The 20,877-nt window shown below is 48.0% G+C and overlaps 2 protein-coding genes and 1 long non-coding RNA gene across 4 annotated transcripts in view; 1 reads left to right on the forward strand and 2 right to left on the reverse strand.

The window, feature by feature from the left end:
• Positions 1 to 14,797, reverse strand: spata20 (spermatogenesis associated 20). Its single transcript, XM_077625587.1, has 16 exons — positions 14,170 to 14,797; positions 13,129 to 13,257; positions 13,005 to 13,069; positions 12,373 to 12,527; positions 12,153 to 12,296; positions 11,859 to 12,060; positions 11,647 to 11,777; positions 11,431 to 11,535; positions 10,549 to 10,623; positions 9,534 to 9,746; positions 8,932 to 9,124; positions 7,991 to 8,159; positions 6,114 to 6,322; positions 4,868 to 5,067; positions 4,201 to 4,281; positions 1 to 645 (listed from the first exon to the last, which is right to left on the reverse strand). Exons 1-16 carry the CDS (start codon positions 14,499 to 14,501, stop codon positions 448 to 450), a joined length of 2,601 nt encoding a protein of 866 aa, XP_077481713.1. The 5' UTR covers positions 14,502 to 14,797; the 3' UTR covers positions 1 to 447.
• On the forward strand, positions 14,441 to 16,422 carry LOC144092618 (uncharacterized). The gene is made up of 3 exons (XR_013306099.1): positions 14,441 to 14,598; positions 14,678 to 14,767; positions 15,650 to 16,422. It is a non-coding gene; the product is annotated as an uncharacterized LOC144092618 (long non-coding RNA).
• pkd1b (polycystic kidney disease 1b) overlaps positions 14,939 to 20,877 on the reverse strand; it is a 17,530-nt gene continuing 11,591 nt past the window's right edge. For both annotated transcript variants that reach the window (XM_077625586.1, XM_077625585.1), the window contains exons 30-44: positions 20,020 to 20,163; positions 19,618 to 19,954; positions 19,205 to 19,319; positions 18,908 to 19,110; positions 18,641 to 18,843; positions 18,371 to 18,568; positions 18,140 to 18,294; positions 17,638 to 17,808; positions 17,389 to 17,557; positions 17,126 to 17,308; positions 16,914 to 17,018; positions 16,673 to 16,807; positions 16,402 to 16,604; positions 16,187 to 16,298; positions 14,939 to 15,952 (exon numbers count right to left, since the gene is read on the reverse strand). In XM_077625586.1, coding sequence (XP_077481712.1) covers positions 15,119 to 15,952; positions 16,187 to 16,298; positions 16,402 to 16,604; positions 16,673 to 16,807; positions 16,914 to 17,018; positions 17,126 to 17,308; positions 17,389 to 17,557; positions 17,638 to 17,808; positions 18,140 to 18,294; positions 18,371 to 18,568; positions 18,641 to 18,843; positions 18,908 to 19,110; positions 19,205 to 19,319; positions 19,618 to 19,954; positions 20,020 to 20,163 — 3,267 coding nt within the window. In that variant the 3' untranslated portion in view covers positions 14,939 to 15,118. The remainder of the gene's footprint in view (positions 15,953 to 16,186; positions 16,299 to 16,401; positions 16,605 to 16,672; positions 16,808 to 16,913; positions 17,019 to 17,125; positions 17,309 to 17,388; positions 17,558 to 17,637; positions 17,809 to 18,139; positions 18,295 to 18,370; positions 18,569 to 18,640; positions 18,844 to 18,907; positions 19,111 to 19,204; positions 19,320 to 19,617; positions 19,955 to 20,019; positions 20,164 to 20,877) is intronic.

Below are 20,877 nucleotides of genomic sequence, written 5' to 3' on the forward strand. Positions count from 1 at the left end.
TTTAAAAAACAAAACTTGCTTTACCTTTCTTTCGAAGCTTGAAGTTGTCTTGAAAAATCTCCGTCGCCGTAGCGTGCGATAAAGTCAGGCTAGCTAGATAGCCCTTAGCGTGACGGCTTTGACGCTGGCAACGGGTCTTTTTAAATCAAAACAATGTCAAAACACAATTCTGGAAGAAGGAGACAATATTAACTGCAAACATGCCACTTCAACACAAGGTTAAGCTCTATTCAAAGTGCAAATTCCTTCTACGGAGTCACAAAAAGCAAAGCGCGGTACAGGTGTGCATATTTTTAAGGGAAGTATGTTTAGCTTAGCTTTGATTGTGAGACAATAGCGGGAAGTGATGAGGAATATACAATTTAACTCATGGGCAAAACCTAACTGGTCTGGCCATATCTGCGAATGAGTTTGAGTCTTTGAGGTCTTTCCTCAAAGACTTTCAGTTCAGCGGTCTTCCGGCATCTGGCCTCGGCCGTCCAGCAGCAGATCGCGAAGCGCCTGGGGGTCCGTAATGGGCAGCGAGCAGGTGAAGTCCTGGCAGACGTAAGCGGCCGCCGCCCCGCTGGGTCCGAACGCGGAGGCGAGCGCCGGCAGACGCTGGCGCAGATAACTGTCGGTCGTGCCGTCTAAAAGCATCAAAACCTGACGAAAGGGGACACAAACATCAGTCGCTTGAAATTTCCAGCCACATCAGCCAGAATAAACGGCGTCTACGCATAGGAATAGATCGAGGCGGCGCTCGAAAAGCCCGCATCTCCATCATTTGGGTGGAAATCGCCATGGAAAATCACAAGCTAAATAGCTACATTCATCACCCTGAATGACCGACATTATTTTTTACATTTGTGTAAAAATGCAAGCGTAATTTATGCGGCTGGGGAAATCATTCGCAAAACAAAACTCCCCAAATTTTTCAAATATACGACGTCAGCGAGAGGAGCAACTCGTCTTAGCGGTGAGCCAGCAGCCCATACTTGATGATACTTGTCGGTATGCTTCCGGGATAAAAATAAAAAGCAGCGGCGTGGGAAATGGTGGCTATTCTCCATTGACCGTCTTGGTTTTCAAGATGGGATGGATCCAGAGTCGTTACTTTTTTCTATTTTTATACAAAGCAAGGTTAAAAACAGTATCTCGGTGAATTCCCACAAAACCTTTGGCATAGTTCGGATCATAAAAGAACCTTCAAATTCTTAGCCAATCAGAGTGTTGGATTTCAGCTCAAAGGCTTTTGACATTCGCCCCTGAGACTCGTGTATAAAAATACGTGATCCCTATTTTAGACACGATGCTAGTATTCAAGTTTACTGTTGAATAATCTGAAGGGGAAAAAACCTTCTGGATGGATTTAAAGCGCTACAAGGAATCCCAACAAAGGCCTCCAAAACACCCAAATCTATTGTACCGAGAGCTTTGAATTCGCCCACCGCGTCGTCCTTAAACACCCCGATTGCCGACGATCCATCGCCAAGTTAAACGGGCCGCGTTTGAAGGCTGTCACAGCAGTGGGCAAGTATTTCTATTAGCAGTCCAAGCAGGAGGCGGAATCATGTGCAGCCACCATTAAATAAAAAATGATATATTTATGCTACGCTGCTTTATTCGCTTTACACATGGCGGTGAGCGTAAGAAACCCGGAACGGGGGAAAAAAATGATAGATTGGCGCAGGCGGGGCGCCATTGACGACAAGCCGTAAACATTTCCCCCGACGTTTGGACACACGGGGGAAGACGGAGGCATGAACGAAGCGTGATGGAACGTGTTGGTGACGGTGGAACCGTTGCCAAGGAGACACGATGAGGATTGTCCTGCCAGGTGGAACCTTTTCCTCTTTGTCCTGACTCTCGTTTTTGCTTTTTGACTTGTTATTGGGCAGAGTGGAGGGCTCCAAACCATTCCAAGCGCAGATAAAGTCCGGCTCTAATGGGTGAAGGGGGATTGTTTTGGAGGGAAGAAGATGCCAAGTATTTGTGAGGAAGCGAAAAGGTCCAGCAAAAGCAATTAAGTTTCTTTGGTGTAGTAGTAAGTCACTTTGCCCCTGGCTTGTTTTTGCGGTTTTGTTTTTTTTCCAACTCTACTCATCCTGACGTGGTCTTTTCTCTTGCTACCTTCTTTATCACCCTTCCAACCCTGACTGGGTCTCGGGGGACTTGTTAGGGAGAGCGTGATGTTTCCCCTCAAGTGTTGACGATAGGAAGGAAGGACTATCATTCCTCTTAAAGGCAATTGCGTCGTGCTTCAACCCACGCTCTTCTTCCTCCATGAGCAGAAGGATACTTTTTTCCCGTCTTACTAAAGATTTAACATGTTCATTTAGGAGTTTTTTTTAACCCTCTATCGCTCTGTGAGATACAGTTTGATTCCCTCATTTATTAGGTTAGCGGCCATAAATTACAGCGGCACTTTCACAAGTGATCGCAGAGCATTTGTAAACGATAAACAGCCAACGTGACCTTGCGAGGAACTCGTTGTCGGTAATAAATAATTGACGTGGTGTTGATTTAATTTGTGCGGGCATGTGAGCAAAGCCTCTGCCGTGTGCGGATGTACCGCGGTATATCTTTAAGTGTTTTATGCTAATCCACTGGGGAATCTCATCGTCTGTTTGTGTGTGTGTGCGTTCGTGTGTTTGTGCGTGTGCGTACAGCGTCTAATGGGCAGAAGCTCACTCAACATCTGGACGTATGTACATATATAGTAGCAAATACTGCATATGATGTACAAGCACTTTACTCTTGAAAAATACAGTTTGCGCTTGCTTTTACTTTGAGAGATGCAAAACAGCAAGCCGAGTGATTAAAAATGACATTTCCCATAGTTTAACTCAAAAGTAGACGTCAAATCCATGGCAACTTGCTGTCACTCAAGCGTGAGCGTTTAGCATTTAGCTACCTGGTTTAAATAAATGGGGCGTCTTAGGAGTTAAGGATGATACAAAGTCAATTTTGGGGCCCTGACCAGTCTGTATTTCGGAAAGATTTGTTTTCTGGAGATCTTGTAAAAGTGTAAAAATAAAAAATGGCCCAAATTGTCACTTGGTTGAAGGACTGACCTGTCCATTTTATAATATACTGTTGGTGGAGGGCTTCATCTGGTGCAAATGTAGGATTTGACACTATGTTATATGACTAGTGGGGATTTTATGGCGAGGATGAATGTTGGGACGGGGGAAAGAAACAAAAAGCAGACGTAATGACTCGGGTCGAGCGTCCCTCCCTCCCCCTCCCGACATTAACAAGGCTCAGCGTGCCACCGGTTCTGGCTCAGGTGTGATAGCGCATTTCCCTTAACAATAGATCCATACTGATATAATGGCTTCCCTCTAACCGCTCCACTCTCTTCTCTCTCCGCGGGGATCTGGACCGGAGCGACCCGATGAGAAAATGCGAAAAGTCCGCCCCCACCCACCGCGATGGCACGCAACTCTCTTCTACTTCATTTAGAGGCCCGGGAATAAAAGCCATACTTTTACAGGCCGATCTCATTATGGGCGCGGACGGTAGCAGCACCAAAGAAGCTAATGCCCACTTTTAATTTGCTTTTGTTGGATTTGCTGCAGCTGCATGTTTTCATTTCTTTTCTTTGTGTCTGTTCATTTGGGAGAAAGTTAACTTTTGTGCTGGTGTTTGCCGTCGTTCATCCGACTAAAAAATGTGGTGATTTAAAAATAACCAAACAGTCATTAGCGGAGAGAAGAAAGGGGAAAACGAGGAGAGGCTCCAAAAGGAAAATATGCCCGTAAAAACAATGGCCAAGGTGTACAAAGACATGATAGTGTGATCTTATTGTGACCTAAATAGATCGGAATAATTGCAAGACTGCACAAATGACGGATGATTTTTCAAGGGAACATTGTTATTATTTTCTTTGTCCTGAACTTTTAGGCTAAATGATGCACATTTTGTCACTACACTGTTAAAAAACTTTTGCTATGCTAATTTACATAGCTCAGATGTTAAGTATTCCTCAGTTGTTTCATCACGTTGACAATTTGCATGGAAAGATTGGATGATTTATGACTTTTTAGGCATCGAACGAGCGTTGCTCCGCCCCCTTCAAACGGATTGGACGCCTACGAGGGATCAAGGTTTGGTTGGCGGCCGTTTTGGCAAGGGAAAGTCGATTTCAACGAACTTGGTACCCCCCGATATACTTTTAGAACCGTATCGTGACAGTAGTGATATCGAGTAACTGACCTTGTGTGGCAAGAAGAGGGAGTTGACCACTTGTAAAAGATCTTTGGTATCCTGGGAATCTCTTTGGCCGCAGATGACAATCTAAGGAGAAACGGCTGATGTCAAAGATATTTTCAGTGGCTGACAAAACTAAAGGAGACGGCGTGATTAGACTGAAAGCAGAGGGCAGATGTGGCTACCTAAGACGGCTGGGGATGGGGAGGAGGCCAGAGAGGTCGCGCTTGGATTTGGAGCCGTAACGAGGAAGACAGGTGTTGTCGGCGCGACTGGCCGACCCTCCGGCTCGTTACGATTGCCCCGCGCCGGGCGGGTCGCAGACGCGTCTTGGAGAAAAAGTTAACTGCAAATGTCTTTTGTTTTGTTTTTTTTCCCTTGGCTTGGTTCTGAGTGGAGACACTCCACTGTTTCACAATAAATGAAGAGTGGAGCTCAAGTGATGATTTGGTTTGTGGTGTATTCCAACGAATAGATATAATCACAAACTGTTCCTTTTCTACAGCGCTAAATGTCCAATTCATTTGGTTTGTCGTGAAAAGGCTCATAGTATTACCGCGGAGCCACGCCTACCTAGCTAGTGTCTAAGGTGCACTCGGATCTGCTAACTTTAAAAGGGGTCACGGGAAAGGTCCCATCCCGAAAGACGATTGGGCAAGACAGCACGACTCACCTGCTTCAGGGTGTGGTGATGCGCCATGAGCGCCCGGACCATCTCGGGTAGAGCGACGGGGACGTTGGTCAGGCGGTCGGAGAATGCCGCCAGTAGCTGTTGGCATCTCTCGTGCCATTCCTGCCTTCCTGTGTACTGGGAGAGGCGCAAGAGACTGGACGCTGAAACCGAGTTTGCGCTGGGTTCGGCTCCGTCCTGATCTGAAAGAAGAAAAAAGGAAATGACTTATAAGCCGTTCAGAAAATAAAGGAATGAAAAAAAAAAGTTATTTCATTGGAACCCAAGAACAAACGTGATATATTCAAGTCATTAAAGTCAAATGGTAAAAAAAGTGGCTCATTAGGCACAGTTAACACGTTTTTTGGTTAAACAAAACCACATTATAATTGTAAAGGAATTTTAAAATATAAAAACTATTCCTCTAAGTATAAGTTGCAGTTGATGGTAACCTGTAACAATTATATTAGAGCAAATGTGGTATTAAAAGGGGAGCCATAAAGGAGGGCAAAATCTTTCACGCTAACGTAAATGTGAAAGAAAATAAGTTTTGAGGGCGCCGGCGTAAATTGTAGCGGGAGGGTAATCCGTCTTGTGCTAGCGTGTCAGGCTGTCGAAGGGTCGCTAATGGACTTGGGTCCATTGTAGCGCTGCCGCCGCCCTCGCCCTCGCCCTCGCCATAACACAGTCACAGTCACAGGCGAGATGAAAGGTGTCTCACACGTCGACTCCAATCAATACACGCAAGAGCGACAGGCCAGCGATTGCCCACGCAAGCCACAGAAAAACAAATCTCGTCGCTGATCTGTCAACGCTTGACAACCTTGAAAAGTCACAACTTTTTGGTTTCGCTACACCCAGCAGACGACGCCTAGATTTAAAAAAAGCATCGCAAATGCCGCTATTAATCGTTGTAAAAATAAATGTCCGTCTCAAGAGACTCAAAGTATGCCAACGGACGACAGTCAGACGTCCCGTGCTCTCGGAATCATCCTTCATGCGCCAAAAGGGGAAAATCCATGGGTAGCAGCCACCCGCCATTCATTCAGAACTTGAAATATTTAGTTTGCCCATTAAGAATGTGTACAAGCAGGGAGCTGCCATGTCATTAATTCTCTCGGTTCGATTTTCCAGTCGCCACGGTTGCTAACGGCATTGATTTTTCTATCTGCCGTCAAGAGTATTCGCAAAACCGGGCACATTGAGGGTCGGATAACGCGAGGGTGTCTTCCACCCGGGCGCCTCTCACCTTCTTTAAGCGGAAGAAGAACGTCGGGGGCGTTGGGGTCGCAACAGAAGTAGCCTCCGCCCGCCGCGTCCCAGAAGAGCGCGTCTTGTCTGAGCTGCAGCGCTTCGGCCCGTTGGAGCCACTCGGTCTGCAGCGTGGCCTCGTAGAGGTCCAGCAGGCCGCAAATGACGAAGGCGTAGTCGTCCAGGAAGCCGGAAATGGGGCGGGATCTATCATAAACAAGAGGATTGATTGATTGTCAGGTGGGAACTTTCAAAAGCGATGTCACAGTAAAGCAAAATAAACGTAGCATCGACTTCATTCAACTAGATCATTTATGTTACGTGATGTCCACGACTGTCAGTGGCAGCAAATTGTCCAGAGGTATAAGAATAGAAGAAATACCGGTTCGGAAAATGTTCAAAATTGGCACATGCCTACGCGTCAGGGATCGAATTTACCGCCATCTGCAATTTCCTCTCCAGACCGACACGTCTCCAAATGGATTGTAAAGGGGGTCCCGCCCGACTAATGGCATTCTCCCGCGGGTTCCCACGGAGACGCCACGCACGGCTGAGTGTGAGCGGATGGACAATGTCAAGGGCTCAGATAGCGCCGTCCGACGGATCCGCGGCCGGCGCTCGAGTGGCTGAAATGGCGGGCCTTTGGAGAGTACCGGGGTACTTTTAGCGAGGTGTGGAAGTCCATTATTCTCTCGGGAAGAGTCCCAGCCGGGGCTCTGGCGTCGAGGCCAAATTTGAAAGATACGGTTTGACATAGTGGCAAATTACAGCGGAGGAAAAAAGGGGCCGAATTAGCGGCGCGCGGGGGATGGAAAGGTCACCCGACAACATGGAAAATCATCTCCTTATCTCCATTAGGCGAATCTTCACGCAAGACGGCGTTATTTCTCGACCTTACGAAGGAAGACACTCCGCCGGGGAGAAAATGATCCCGAAAATGACCCCCGTTATCGGATCGACATAAAAGGATTGCCCCTAGCAACCCAATCGGTGCGGCGCTTTGTCTCTGATAATAATGTCTCCTTTGCACAAGGACGTGTCACTTGGTGGAGGTGAGCGGCTAAGAGGGTGACGGCCCTCCGGACGATAACGCCATGTTGCCAATGGGGAAGGAAGGCTTTTGATCCTCTCCTTCTATTTCAAATGTTTCCACCGCGGGGAACTGCACGTCCACGTCCAGACGACAAAGGTTAGTGGGAGAAGATTACAGGCTAGCGACTGTACGGCAATGGCTGCCGGCGTTTCGTCAATTCTAACAGGGAAGCGTAGCCTTGTTAGACACCCTAAATAAAAATCTTCAGGAAAGTCCAGGTCTTTCCAAAATCGATAGCACCCGCGCGTCCACCATTAAGCTAGGTGGCCACGGGTTGCTTCTGCTAAATTAGCACGCGTGTCTGGTATGACACGTTTGAGAAAAGCGCCGGCGTAAGCATTTTCCCGTGCTGCCGCGCGGGCAAAGACGACAATTACCAATGAGATGGGAGCGGCGGATCAAGGCCAGGGTGTTGGAGCACAAGTGTGAAGATGCTCTTTGCGTTTTTTTTTTTTTAAATGAACGGGTTTTATTTTGGGCGTGTTTGTTTTCCGCCTGCGCGGCAGATTTATGCGCTCCTCGTTCACGTGAAGTAGGACGCCGACGTGGCCGACAAAACCGGGACACCTGCAGCGTCGCCGAGAGCGGAGCCTGAATACCAAAGTATGGGAGATAATAGTCACCTGCACTAAAGTGGGTTCAATTAAAGAGCTTACGTGTCCTTTGAATGAGCCAAATTGGTCGGTTGAACTGCCTTGAGAGTCAACATGTGTTGTTGACGGGCACGAAGACGTCCTGACATTGACGCCTACAAATAAGATGTCCGACGAGCGCTTTCTTACATCTGCTGCACTTCCATCTGGTCTCCACGGTAACAGGATCGCAGAAGGGTCTGCCTCTGGTCATCCCACAGGTGTTCCTGGAGAAAACGGCCGGCTCGCTCCGCCCTCTCCAGCAGGGCCTCGTCGCCGAGTGCGGCGCCGACGCGGGCGTAGGCCGACAGCGTCAAGCCTGTTGGTTTGCACAGATGGACAGCCCAATGATGCTTTGTAACAAAATTCCAGCTAAAATACCATGTCCTCTTCTAAACAGTGAACGGTAAAGGCAACCGAGGTATCATTGTGCTCTGCTCTGGTTAATTCATTCTCCACTCCCTTTTTAAAATGGTCCATTTTGGGGTTTTTTAAATTTCAATGAGCTTTCATGTTGCATATCAAAGCTAGGATAAAGCGCAGAGCGGGTGTTGAAAGTGGACAGGTGAGCGATAAAAGAGTGTTTTTCATTAGAGAGGATGGAGACAACCCGTTCCAATTGGAAAGTTACACCGAGCCTCATCAAGACAATCTGTCCCGCGATAGTTAGCCAGTAGCAGGCAAATGAGGCAACCTTTTCCCTACAATAAAAAAATGAGTCTAGAGTGAAACTTGGTTGCAGTCCATGTGCCGGATTTTTTTCTCTCCATTTTTTACAGTGAGGTTTGGAGCGGAAAACGCTGATCCGATGTGCTTTTACAGCTCAATAGTGTGGATCATAACAAGGCATATCCTATCGACAAAACACTAAGCGTTTCCTAGCATTAGAAAAGACTAACGAAACAGTGGAAACAGTTTAGAGTAGTTTTACCCCAAATGTTTTTGGAACACACAAAGTGCAACAATACTAAACTGAGATGAGCGTGTGTGAATATTAGTGGATAAATTGCCAGGATGAAATATAAGAGCGGCTGGATTTCCACCATAATGCTACTCGGCTGGAGGGCAAATATATAAAAAAGCACTTTTACCGTTCCAGGAGGCCAGCATCTTGGTATCCAAATGCGGGTGCGGTCGATTCTTCCTGACTTCTGCCATTTTGGCTCGAGCCAAAGCCAAAAGCTCCTGGAGCTTCTCCACGCCGATGCCAAAGCGTGCCGCTGTTAACTCTGCCGAATAGCGCACGATCAGCACGTTTTGGCCCCGCAGCTCCCCGTGAGGGTCCTGGCAAAAACAGGGGGGTCAGACAACACTTAGTCCAAAGTATGACGTGGGCAGGTGGAACATTTCTTCCACCAAACTGCTCACTAGCAGCCATTTTGTCACACTAATAGACTCCGGCACATATACACGTGCTAATGAGTATTAATGATGTCAGGCAGTCTGGGTCCTCGCATTTGATGGGTTCAAATAGTGCCAGAATTGGGAAAATGTCTGCCACGGTGGTGGGAGGGCACGTTTTCCATCCAGACAGATAAGATTTTTCATTTTCTAAAGCAAATCTCCTTTCCATCCCATTAAGGACCGAGGATGAATTTATTTGAATCCATTTAGTGTGATTCCTGACTGCACACGACTTGAAAACCAAGGTCGTCTAGGTGCATTTTTGGTTTTTTTTCTGCCGTTGGCTCACCTGTTCGGGGGCTACGTTGCCTTGCTCTTTGACGCCATAATGGTGCATGAAAATATCGGCCAAGGAAGCGGGTTGGCCAGCCCCCGCGGGCACGTCGGCCAGCAGCTGGCGGAGCTCGGAGGCCGTCCAGACGCAAAAAGCTCCTTCGCGCTTTTCCGGGGCGCCTGAATTTGGGAGAGAGTCGGCATCCTCCGCGCTGTAAAATCCACCAGACTAGATGGAGATGGAAAAAATGAGGCAAAGAAAGACAAGTCCCGTTACTGCATGTCAACATTCCCGACTGACAAATAATCAAAAGCAAATACTACGCAAGGAACATTTTGTTGGATGTGGTGTTGGTTTTGTGCAGACAGCCTTTTTACCAATGTGTAATCAAGTCGCTTAAATGAGCAGTGAATGTATCCCGATCTAATTCACGAAATGGCCAGTCCCGTATTTAAGTTGAGCATTTAAGGGGAAAAAGAACAACACCTGCTTGAATAATGGAGATTGCGCAGAACGTAATTGCGAGCAAAAGCAATCTGCTTGTTGTGCCTTTCATCACAAGCATATAATGACATCGTTAATATTAGAGGATCTAATGATTCCGCCAGGCGTGGCTTTCATTCGGTGGCCTACTTGTTGTAAACTCATTCGTCAAAAGGCAAAAAGGGCAAAGGATACGCGAGGTTTTTTTGCCGTGCCTAACTCTGCCAATGACAGCACTTGACGTCCATTCCATTTGAACTGGACTGTAATTGTGTATTCATTCTAATGTTATCATTCGTATCCAATTCCAAGCCATTTTCTTATTCGCCGTTTCTCTTTAACAGCAAAATGTAATTTTCAGGGGGGAAAAAATAAATAAATCTGAAAAATTGTGGGACAATTCTCCTTCCTTGCATTCGTCCAATAATTTTATTTGTCAACCGACAAAACTAGGTCCCGTCAGGCTTTGCAAATGTCAAGTAAGATGCATGATTTCTACCCACATAGGAAGAAATCCAGTGCAATACCGTACGTCTCTGTCATTCACCTTGTCGCTCAAGTCTCTGGAGACATAAAGAAGTATGTCCTTAGCCACATCCGCAAAAATCTGTTCACCGGATACCTGGGAAGAAAAGAAAAGAAAAGTAGATGGCACGCACGCACGTTTCGAGTCGTGATTGGACATTAAAATAACCTTGAAGCAGCTGTCGGGTGATTTATATGCAGTGTGAATGCTGAGGTGGTAACTACGCTACGTACGGCCAGCTATCTATCTAGCCAGCTAGCCAGCCAGCCTCATTATATATATATACAAGCTTGTAGGCGGCAGGCGGGTCATATTTGAGCAAGCCAGCATACACGTGGCCTAATTAACTTTGGCTTTTTAATGGCCGCTCCCGCTGGAAATGAGGCCGAAGCAGCAAAGGACCGCCACGGAACACCCGAACAAAATGGGGATTGCTTTCAAGGGCGCTAATCAGTCCAGATTGAAGTCGTCCCGTCGGCCAGCGAGGAACCAGTGGCTCCATTTCAACCTTAATGGGGACCAAGCCTATAAAGAATGGATGAAGGTGGCACGGATGGATTTCAGGTTCAAAATCTGGTCAATTTTCAATCGCTGCTCTCGCTTTAAAGAAAAGGGCTTTTTGGACGGTTTCAAAGAATAGGCTCAAAGTAGCCGGGAAACGAGCTTTGCGATGCATACTCATCATCTTACCAGTCCCAGTTAGCTTTCTAAAATCAGTTTTGATTGAAATAAAGAGCAATTTTTCGATCCACAGTGTTGGCTTACTGATCAAGTGCACACAGAATTAAAAAAAAACGGCTATTTTCATGGGCGTGGCTTTAACAGACGGAGGAATAAGGACAAAGACAAAAATGGATGGATTCCCTCGTCAGTCGTGCGAAGAAGAGCGATACACAAACACACCTGGAAGGCCGTTATGTAGGCCACAGCCAGCTGGGCTTGATCGTACAACATCTTTTCAAAGTGTGGAACGTGCCAAGAAGAATCTGTGGAGTAACGGTGAAAACCCTGGCAAAAAAAGAGATACAAACTAGATCACCAAATGGCATCATGACGTCATTTTACATCGGTGTCGCTGCAACATCATTTGCGATCAGGCACGGGTGGTGACGAACAAACCTTGGCGACGTGGTCGTGGATCCCGCCGAGCGCCATCATGCGGAGGGTATGCAAAGCCATCTGGAGAGCCTCCAGGCCCTCCGAGGTGGAGCGCTTTACGGACCAGTAAGACATGAGGAACATCAGATTGACTGGAAACGGAAGAGGACGAAAAGGACGTCGAAAACCCAGCGTGACGTGACGTGACGACCGATTCGGGGGTCGTGGCCTACCCGGCGTGGGGAACTTGGGAGCGTCTCGGAAGCCTCCGTATTCTTCCTCGTACGAGCGGGCCAGTTGCTGGAAGCAGCGGCGAGCCACGTCGGGGGCCGGGGGAGGAGCGGCGCCCGGGCTGGCGGCCACGGCCGTGCCTTTTTTCAGCGCCTCCAGGATCCGGGCCCCACTGGACTCCAAGTTTGAACGGTTGTTCTGCCACTGAGCGGACAACAACGGGGCAAAAACACAACGTGAGCTGAAATAAGGGCTTAAGGACATTCGATTTGGGGATTTTTCTCCGTTTTTTTTACCTGTTCCGCAATCCGGGTGAGGACCGTCTTAAAACCGGTTCTTCTGCCCTGGTCTCTGGGTGGAAAGTAAGTGCCTCCAATGAAAGGACGGAGATCAGGAGTTAACCACACGCTCATAGGCCATCCTCCACCACCACTTGTGGCCTGGAGACATTGGAGGTAGTAAAAAAATATATATTTAAAAAAGTGTGTCGGGATAAGATGACAGCGCTAGAAGTACCTGTACGAAGGTCATGTAGACTTTATCCACATCTGGTCTTTCTTCTCGATCGACTTTGATGCAGACAAAGTTGTCGCTGAGCAACTTGCCAATTTCCTCATCCTCAAAAGACTCCCTCTCCATGACGTGGCACCAGTGGCATGTGGAGTAGCCCACTGATGTTCAAAAAAGGTTGCACATGTCAGGATTTGGATAAAAGACAATGATGATGATAATAATAACAACAAGAGTCACTTTTCCTTCAAATAAACGTCCTCCAAATGTGGTCTTCTCTCTAATCTATTCGACAAGTAGTCATTGTGCATGACCAAACACAGCACATCAATACATGTAATTCCCATTAATACCACAAGACGGCGGTGCACCCCATATCTACACACTTGAAAACTGAGATGAGAATGAAACGCATTTGCAGTAGAATGGCGACGCTATTAGATGGATTTCAATATTACAATCTTACATTAATGCTTCAACTCCCACTGCCAAGATTTCTAGAGAATAGCAGGGTGTGTTTGCCTTTTAATATTTGTTTTGTGAGCACTTGGTGCTGCTTTCAAGCAGATTAACGGTAAATAAAGTCTTGATTATCTGATTCACTGAAAGAGCTTATTTCAACTAGAACGCGTACTTACCGGATAAAAAGATGGGTTTGTCTTCATTCCGTGCCTTGTCAAAGGCGTCCTGTCCCCACGGAAACCTGAGACGAGCTTCACGTCAGAGGCTGTGCCAGAAACACGGGAAAATGCTTGCACTCACCAGTCGACGGGGTTGTGCGCATGTTGGAGCAAGTAAGGTGATCTCTCTTGAGCTAGCCTGTTGGTGTGTCGGGGAGGCATAGGCGGTGGTCCTTCACCCCCCGATGCCATGCTCGCGAAGGGAGATGATCTAGTGTTGGGGGGCAAAGAAGTTGGCACAAACCATGAGACAAGAAATAGCCACATTTCATGCACTTGTACTTGGAGATCTGTGACAGAAAGAAGCGGACTCAAGAGGTTTTGTTTACAAAGTTGAAACAAAAATATATGATAGCTTGTGGTGAAAGTGTGCGTGTCTATATGAAAAATAAAAACAATGGCAGAACTATTATATCAGTATATCATTTTCATTCACAATAGTACATGAAATTGTCAAAAGCAATTGAACGTCTAGTGTTGTCAGTGGCAGCCACTGACTTCAATGAGTCTTCTTTAAAGACAATAAATCAGAATTTGTGGCAGAAAGGGTTGAAAAACAGCACCGTAGAAGATGTATCATAGATTTAAGAGAGGAAATAAACCGTTTGTATTCATAAAATGTGCTTTTCGACGTTGCATAAGTGCATCTCCTTGGGAAAAAAATCACAATATTAGTATGAGCAATAAACCACCCGAAAAGTTATGTATACACAAACGACATAACATGAACTCGTTCCATAAAATTCGGCAAGATTTAAACTAATGTACCCCTTTCCCGTAGCTGCTGTTATTATTTATATTGGCTGAGTAAATCTAATTTTGCAGGAGCTGTCCACTCACCATGACTAGACATGTTTCTCAAAGACAATAACACAAATCATGACATTAATACACCTTTTTTTCACGCAAATACGAGTACGCCTTATTCAAATACAACCCATTCGAAGAATAGCTATATAAATCTCAATTCATGTTGTCGAGAGTCTTTAGAGAGTGATATACACAGTGCTTTAAACTGAAATTTAGTATAGGTCAATAAAACATTGTGTTCTATTTGGAAATGTCACCGTCGAGGTTTGACAGTTACCGTTAGCATTAGCTAATTTGACTCGTTTCTTTTTACCTGAGGAAGTGGAACGGTGTATTCGCTCGGACGTTTGGTGCGTGCTGGCTAAAGTGTCCAAGCGACAGTAGTCTAGTCCCCAAATTCTTGTAAGAGATTGTTGTGTGCCAGAAAACGGCGGCGACGGGGCTATATTTGGACGCGGAGCGACGCCATGCTATCGTAAGCATCCTAATCCAGCAAGCGTGGTTTAAATGTGGCAAGCTAGCCTTAGTGTTAATAACACTCCCACTAGCGCCAAACTTCCTAGATGGGTAGGCACGAGGTGGAGTTGTTGTAATACCGCAAACAGACACGCGAGGGCGTTCAGAGAGAAACTGAGGTGGGAACATCCGGGTCCCTACCGATCACAAACTATGACTTTCAATGAAGCATTCTTTGTGTGTCAAATTTTAAACTTTTAATGGAGTCAGATGGCTTGGAATAATGGTGAGTTGATGTAAAATACTAAGTCAAATATTACTCAATATTTGGTGAACTTGGCTTACTATTACGTACTGTTTTATAGCATCAAGGCCACAAAACTCACGACTAATCTACGTCATCTTCAAAACATAGACAACGAGTTGGGAGAGGACAAACCACCTCTTGGAGTGCGGTAATCAAGCCACCATCTTTTCCGCTTTCAATGTGTGTGGGGGTGTGGGGCAATATGGGCGTGGTTACGCCTATTATCCAAGCAGCTGAGTTAATTAAGCGTATACAAACAGTGATAAAACAGTGATCGATAAGTGATTCGATGCGACTATTCAAGAGGAAAACAAAAGCATTTCAAAAAGGAAATCGAAACAACGTTTATTTTGCGGAAAATGGGTCCAAAAGAAATATGTTGTGTTTGACAACCTAATCCAGCGTGCTATTTTGAGAGCCTCTTTGTTCTCTTGAGAATTTCCTCAGCACTTCACCCCTCTTTCTCTAAAGAAAAAGCATAATTGTGGCCACGGAAAATTTAGCCAGGCTCTTCGGCGATCCAAGCCTTCCTCTTTTTTGGCGCCCCGTCGCTGACACGTCTGCTGGCGGCCTCTTGGCTGTTCGGTCTGATGAAAGCGAGAGCCAGATTGCCGCATTGTTTGAGCCACAACCTTTGAGCCGCGTCGGCGGAATGGGAACTCCCAGAATGCCACGCTCTCCTCTTGGGGAAACTCGGAAAGGCGGGAGAAGGCACGGGGCGCGAGCCGCAACTTCCCACGATGGGATCTGCCGCCGCCTCCACGGCGTCGCCAAACATGTCGCGCTTCAGATGGAACGACTCCGATTCGGAGCGAGAGCTCCGCGTACGCGGGAAGGAGATGGCGGAAGGAGGCGTCATGGGAAAGGCGGAGGAGGGCGTTTTTTGCGGATTGGCGTAAAGCAGACCGGCCCTCCTGCGTCTGACTTCAACGAGAGTCCTCCCGTCGCCCTCCCGCTCCTTGGCGAGGACGACGACGTCCTGGCGGCACTTCTCCTTCCGACCCGTCTTATTTTGCTTTCTTCTGCGCAGGAAATCTTCAAGTCCCATCTCCAGATTGTACACTTCCTCGGTGACCCGGGCCACCCGATCAAATCGAGCTAGCGCAGCGTTGACGCACGGCAGCAGGCGGTCCAGGAACGGTTGGACGTCAAAGACCTGGTCGGAGAGCGCGGAGTCCTCGGACAGGACGGAGAGGGACGACGACGGGGGGCGCGGAGACGAGAAGGAAGACGGCGAGGACGGAAGGGGGGAGTAGTCGGTAGAGAGACGGGATTCCTGGGAGGCTCGGGAAGGAGGAACCTCCATGCCTTCAAACTTCACCCTGTGCCTGAACTGGAACAGAAGAAAAAAAAATGGCCGGCATTGGTGACAAAAAGTAAACCTCCATCCATCCATTGACTATAAAAACTTGTCATCATTTGTCTCGACGCGTAGCTAGCGTCTTTAGCACCAATGATTAATTAAACGAATCCAATTGGCATGTTTGCCATCGGAGAAGGGGAAAAGAAAGCCAGAAGAGACATCGTTTGCAATTTGCTGAAAGTCCACCAATGCTTCTGGCCTCACCTCTTTAGCTTTGGTGAGTCCAATCCACAGTTTGAGTCTCTTGATGAAGAACTCCACCATTTCGTAGTCCCGCGGTTCCGTCGTTGGCCGGTAAATGTCAGCTTTCTCAGTTCTGAAAAGGACAACACCGGGGAAAGCAAAGTCAATCTGGGCACCCGACGCCGTTCAATCTGAGCTCATTATCAGTAGTGGTTGAAAAAGGGGCGTGGCCTTACCTGTACGCATGAATAAGAATGACTCCCGTGAATTTGGCCAAAAGCCAGACCCCCGCACCCGTGAGCAGAAGTCCATAAAGGGGGCCCAGGACAGGGTGGACCCGGCACAGTCTTTGGAGGCCAAAGCGGCCACGCAAAAGCCACATAAAAGGCACCAAGATATTCTGCCTGGGCGAAAAATCTTCCACGGACTGGGAGAAAAGCTGAAATCGGAGCAGAGATGTCAAATTCGGTTCTCTTTTGAAATCAATCCGCCCGTTTTTTTCCCTACCGTAGTGCCGAGATGAGTAGTGAAGAGAAAGAGAAGTAGCAAGAGGAAAGCTGAGGCCCATAACTCCTTCTTAGCCCTGTTCAGGACTCTGATGATCACCACCCACCTCCGCACAAATCTCAACGTTCCTAACAGCTGGAAAAGAAGGAGATAAGCGGGTGCTTTCGGTGAAATCAGAGGGCGCGAGTTGATGCTATTTGATTTGAGGTGTCCCGTGGGCTGAGCTGTGGTCTTGGCTTACCTTCAAGACCAGAAGGGTGAGCAAGAGAGCCGCACACTGAGAAGACATCCGAGTCAGTGCGGCGGCGCCGTGGAAGTGGATGAAGCTGTCGGGTCGGGACCTCAGCTAAATCGTTGGAGATGATCGTCATTTGTGTGTATGTAGGAGAGAGACAAAACAATTAGAAACCGGATGGCGGACAGGAACATTTGCAACAATTCTTCTGCATTTACCTGGGAAAGACAGGAAGCAGCCTGGGAGAGAAACAGGAAGTGGAGCACACTCGCCGCCAGAGATAACGCGGCCAGCAGGAGCTGCAGCCAGCCTTTGCCTTGACGTAGATACCGAGAACGCTGGAGGGACGCCGTCCGCAATTCCCCCAACGAGATGGCCAGGGCGGAGCCCAGGAGGAAAACCTGTCCGAGAGGCCACGGCGTGTTCCAACGGATACCAGATTCCGTTGGCTAAATTTACGAACGCCATCTTGGCGTGTTACCATCAGGACCAGCTGGAGGTCCAGGCCTTGACGTGGCCACGGGATGAAGAACGGAGAAATGGAAAGAGAAGAAGTGACTCTCGCTGCCCAATCCAACTGGATGCTCACGCACAGAAATAAAGCCGACTCTTTGTGGTACTGCGTGAAATCCAAAGAAAGGCTTTTGGGCCTGACCGAGAAGGAACCAATGAGTCGCTTGAATTATGAACATTTGGGTCATTTTGGAAGGAACCGCGTCCATCCACTTACCTCTCACGGCAAAAGTCTCCCGCGCCGAGGTCGGGGAGGACGCCGCCATTTCCCAGGAGGACCTGCGCGTGGGCGTGCCGGAGCTGTGGCGACCCCACCAGGTGGAGCCAAGAACTTTGGTGTAGGTACGTCGCCAAGGTCTTGCTGATCCAACGCTCTGCATCCAAGCAGCTGGAAATGTACAAGCGTATATTGAGAGAGCGTACCATATGTTGTGTTCGTTATCAACCTTCCCACTTTAAATATTGCTGTCAATGACAACTAATCAGGAAAAGAAAATAATAATAATAATAATAATAATAAAAAAACTGCCCTTCTACAGCTTCCACGTAGCCTCCTGCCAATTAGTTTATCTCTAGTAGACGTCCAAAACATTCAACGCCAGTATTGGTAAAGTATCGGCATTGGCAGAAGGCACACGGTTGGGTATGGGGTTCGCTATGTAAGCCAAAAATTGCTAACGGTGCAAGGCTACTATTGGCCTTTAGTGCAATGTGCTCACTTTCTAATAGATGTTAGCTGGGGGGCGTCAAAAGTGGCGTTTTGAAGCTGCCGTCTAACGGCGGAATGCAAAAGTCTTCCCTGGCTTCTTTCCACGCCGTCCTGGTAGTTCACCATCAAGACCAGCAACAGAAAGAGGAGCTGCAAAACGCAGTGCTTCAAAGGAACAACCAACAAAAAAAGGCAGTTAAGAGATGAATGGTTAAAAGATGAGGAAGTGTGTAGCGGTCACCTTCATGAGCGAGGTCAGCGCGCGAACTTTCCGAGCCTCCTCCTTGGCTTGAAGCAGTCCGTAGCCGCAGGGCGGGCGGACCTTCCCGCCCCGTTCCCCAAAGTTCCTGGCCACGGTGGTCTCCTGGGCCAGTTGCTCCTCCACCTCCGGATCCACGGGTCGCCAGACCAGCGTGTAAATCAAGGCCTGAAGGCACACCTGAGACGAAGACGGCATCCGCTAAAGCTCTCGGGAAGGCCGTTGGACGTACGGTTGCGCCTCGGACTTCACCTTGAAAGGTTCCAGCAAAAGAGCAGAAGTGAGGAACGCGGAGAGCACCGACGCCAGCCAAGCGAGGAGCACGCTTCTGGAGAAGAGGCTGGCGTAGATTCCCACCACGGCGAGGCAGGCTCCGATGGACGCCGCCACCAGTGGGTAGATGACACGCAAGGCCCAGGACGGAAACAGTCGGCCGGGCCGACCTCGTGCGATTCCTACGTCAACGGCACACTTATTATTATTTTTTTCCCCCAACATTTCATTTCCCACATACTATACCGATGCGTGTGGTGGAGGAACATCTGGTCAAGTCAGGAGAAGGACTCGGCAGGAAGGTACTGGCCACCGAATCCAAGGACAGGACGGATGGACATCTGTAGAGCGAAGGACCCGATTGCGACTCCAACTTGAGCAACTCTTGCTCGCCGTGTGGGTTTTTATCGTCGGCGTCTTCCGACCAACCGCCGCAAGAGGTGCTCTGGCTAAAGAGACAAGAATAATTAGAAACGTGGATCACATCTTGAATGATACAGTAAGCAATCTACGCGAGAATAGCCAGACGAGCGTCGCTCTTACGTGTTTGAAAATGATGAGGTGGTGGTTGGCGAGTCCCGACCGCTGTCCGAGTTGTTTTTGCTGAAATGGCGCGTGTCCTGGCTCGATTCTTCTATTGACATCAGCAGGTTTTCCTCTAAAAGAACACGGTCGCAAAATTGCATTATTGACCCATTCTTCTGTCGGAACTACGGTAATCCCTCCCTTACATTTTTTTTTAAATTCATAAAAATGTGAAAAGCCACACTGAAACTCGCAAGCAGAAACCACTCCCCTGTCCTCCGCTTGCTACTAGTACTCAGCATTGGAGTTAAACATATATATTTTTTACTTAATAAATATTTTGTAGTTTTTCGTTTATCGCGGTCATGTCTGGTCTACATTAACCGTGATAAGTGAGGGATTACCTAAGAACAAATAGGTCATTTTGTTACCTGAAAGGGTCAAAAAGGGGTCCAGACTGCAGTGAGTAGCCCGGCGTGGAGCGGCAAGATCCCGTCCCCCTCCACGAGGAAAGTCCTGGTCCATATCGTCCGTTTGAAAGGGATGAAGAAGGGCGGCAGACGAGGATTGCGACGTCAGGCGCAGCTGTTTGCGAGCCCTTTTCCTCCGCAGTTGGCGTGCGCAAGAGGCCAGCGAAGCTTGGCGGGCGTCTTGGAGTAGGCTGTCGCAGGACGCCCGGGAAGACGCCATCTCCGTCTGGGGCACCAAGCCGGAAGCGGCCCAAAAGTCCAAAATGCTGGAGTCGACGACGGCTTTGCTCTCCGCCAGCTGCGGTAAAGCCGTCGCGAGAATGTGAAGGTTTGAGCGGAGCAAACGCTAAAGTGTTTTCTCACCGACGAGGGACTGTCTCGGTACGGGCCGGAGGTTCCAGACAGCGAGAGGAAAGACGGCGCGGCGAGCTCCGACTGGCCGAGGAAGACGTCCATCTCCACGGAATAACAAACGGGTGAAGGCGGGACTGACATTTCCACACTTTCCTGTTTTACAAAAAAACAAAACCATCATGGTGTCCATTGGATTTACACCGTGGCGCTTTTCAAAACACTCAAAAGACACTTTACAGTCTTTCGCTCTGCACAAGAGGGCGCCGAGCTAATCTGGTAGCCACAGCTGCCTTGGGGCAGTCTAACAGAAGCGAGGCCATCGAGATTTCAGCTCTTGAATATTTTTTTCATTCATTTTCAATCGTTAGGGACCGGTTTCTCTCGTGTGCGGTCGATTGGTCGACGGTCTTTTGGTCGCCCCGACCGCGACAACAGGCGACCAAAAGACTGACGACCAAAAGACCGACGACAAAACAAGGTAAAACAAGACGGTCTACGTATCAATAAATGCCAACAACGGCCATGAGCAGTTTCACTGAGCCCACGTGTGAGTGTAGAAGAGTTTGTATGTACATGCGTTGTCCCTTTAAGAAGCGACGTCAGTTCAGTCAGGGTCTTAACAAGTTCTCCAACAAAAAACAATCAAAGTCCGGGAAATTTGGAGCTTTTCTTTAGCCTAATAATGACTAGGGCATTAAGTATGACTAAATAGTCATTCGCAGTCTGTATTAAGGGAATTTGAGCAACGATTTAAATGGTAATTATCATTTCCCTTCCGGGCGACCAAAAGACCGGCGACCAAAAGATCGGCGACCAATCGACAGTGTACCATTTCTCTAACGGCGTGACATGACCGCGACGATGTCA

The sequence above is a fragment of the Stigmatopora argus genome, chromosome 18, assembly GCF_051989625.1.
Source record: "Stigmatopora argus isolate UIUO_Sarg chromosome 18, RoL_Sarg_1.0, whole genome shotgun sequence".
Taxonomy (NCBI): Eukaryota; Metazoa; Chordata; class Actinopteri; order Syngnathiformes; family Syngnathidae; genus Stigmatopora; species Stigmatopora argus.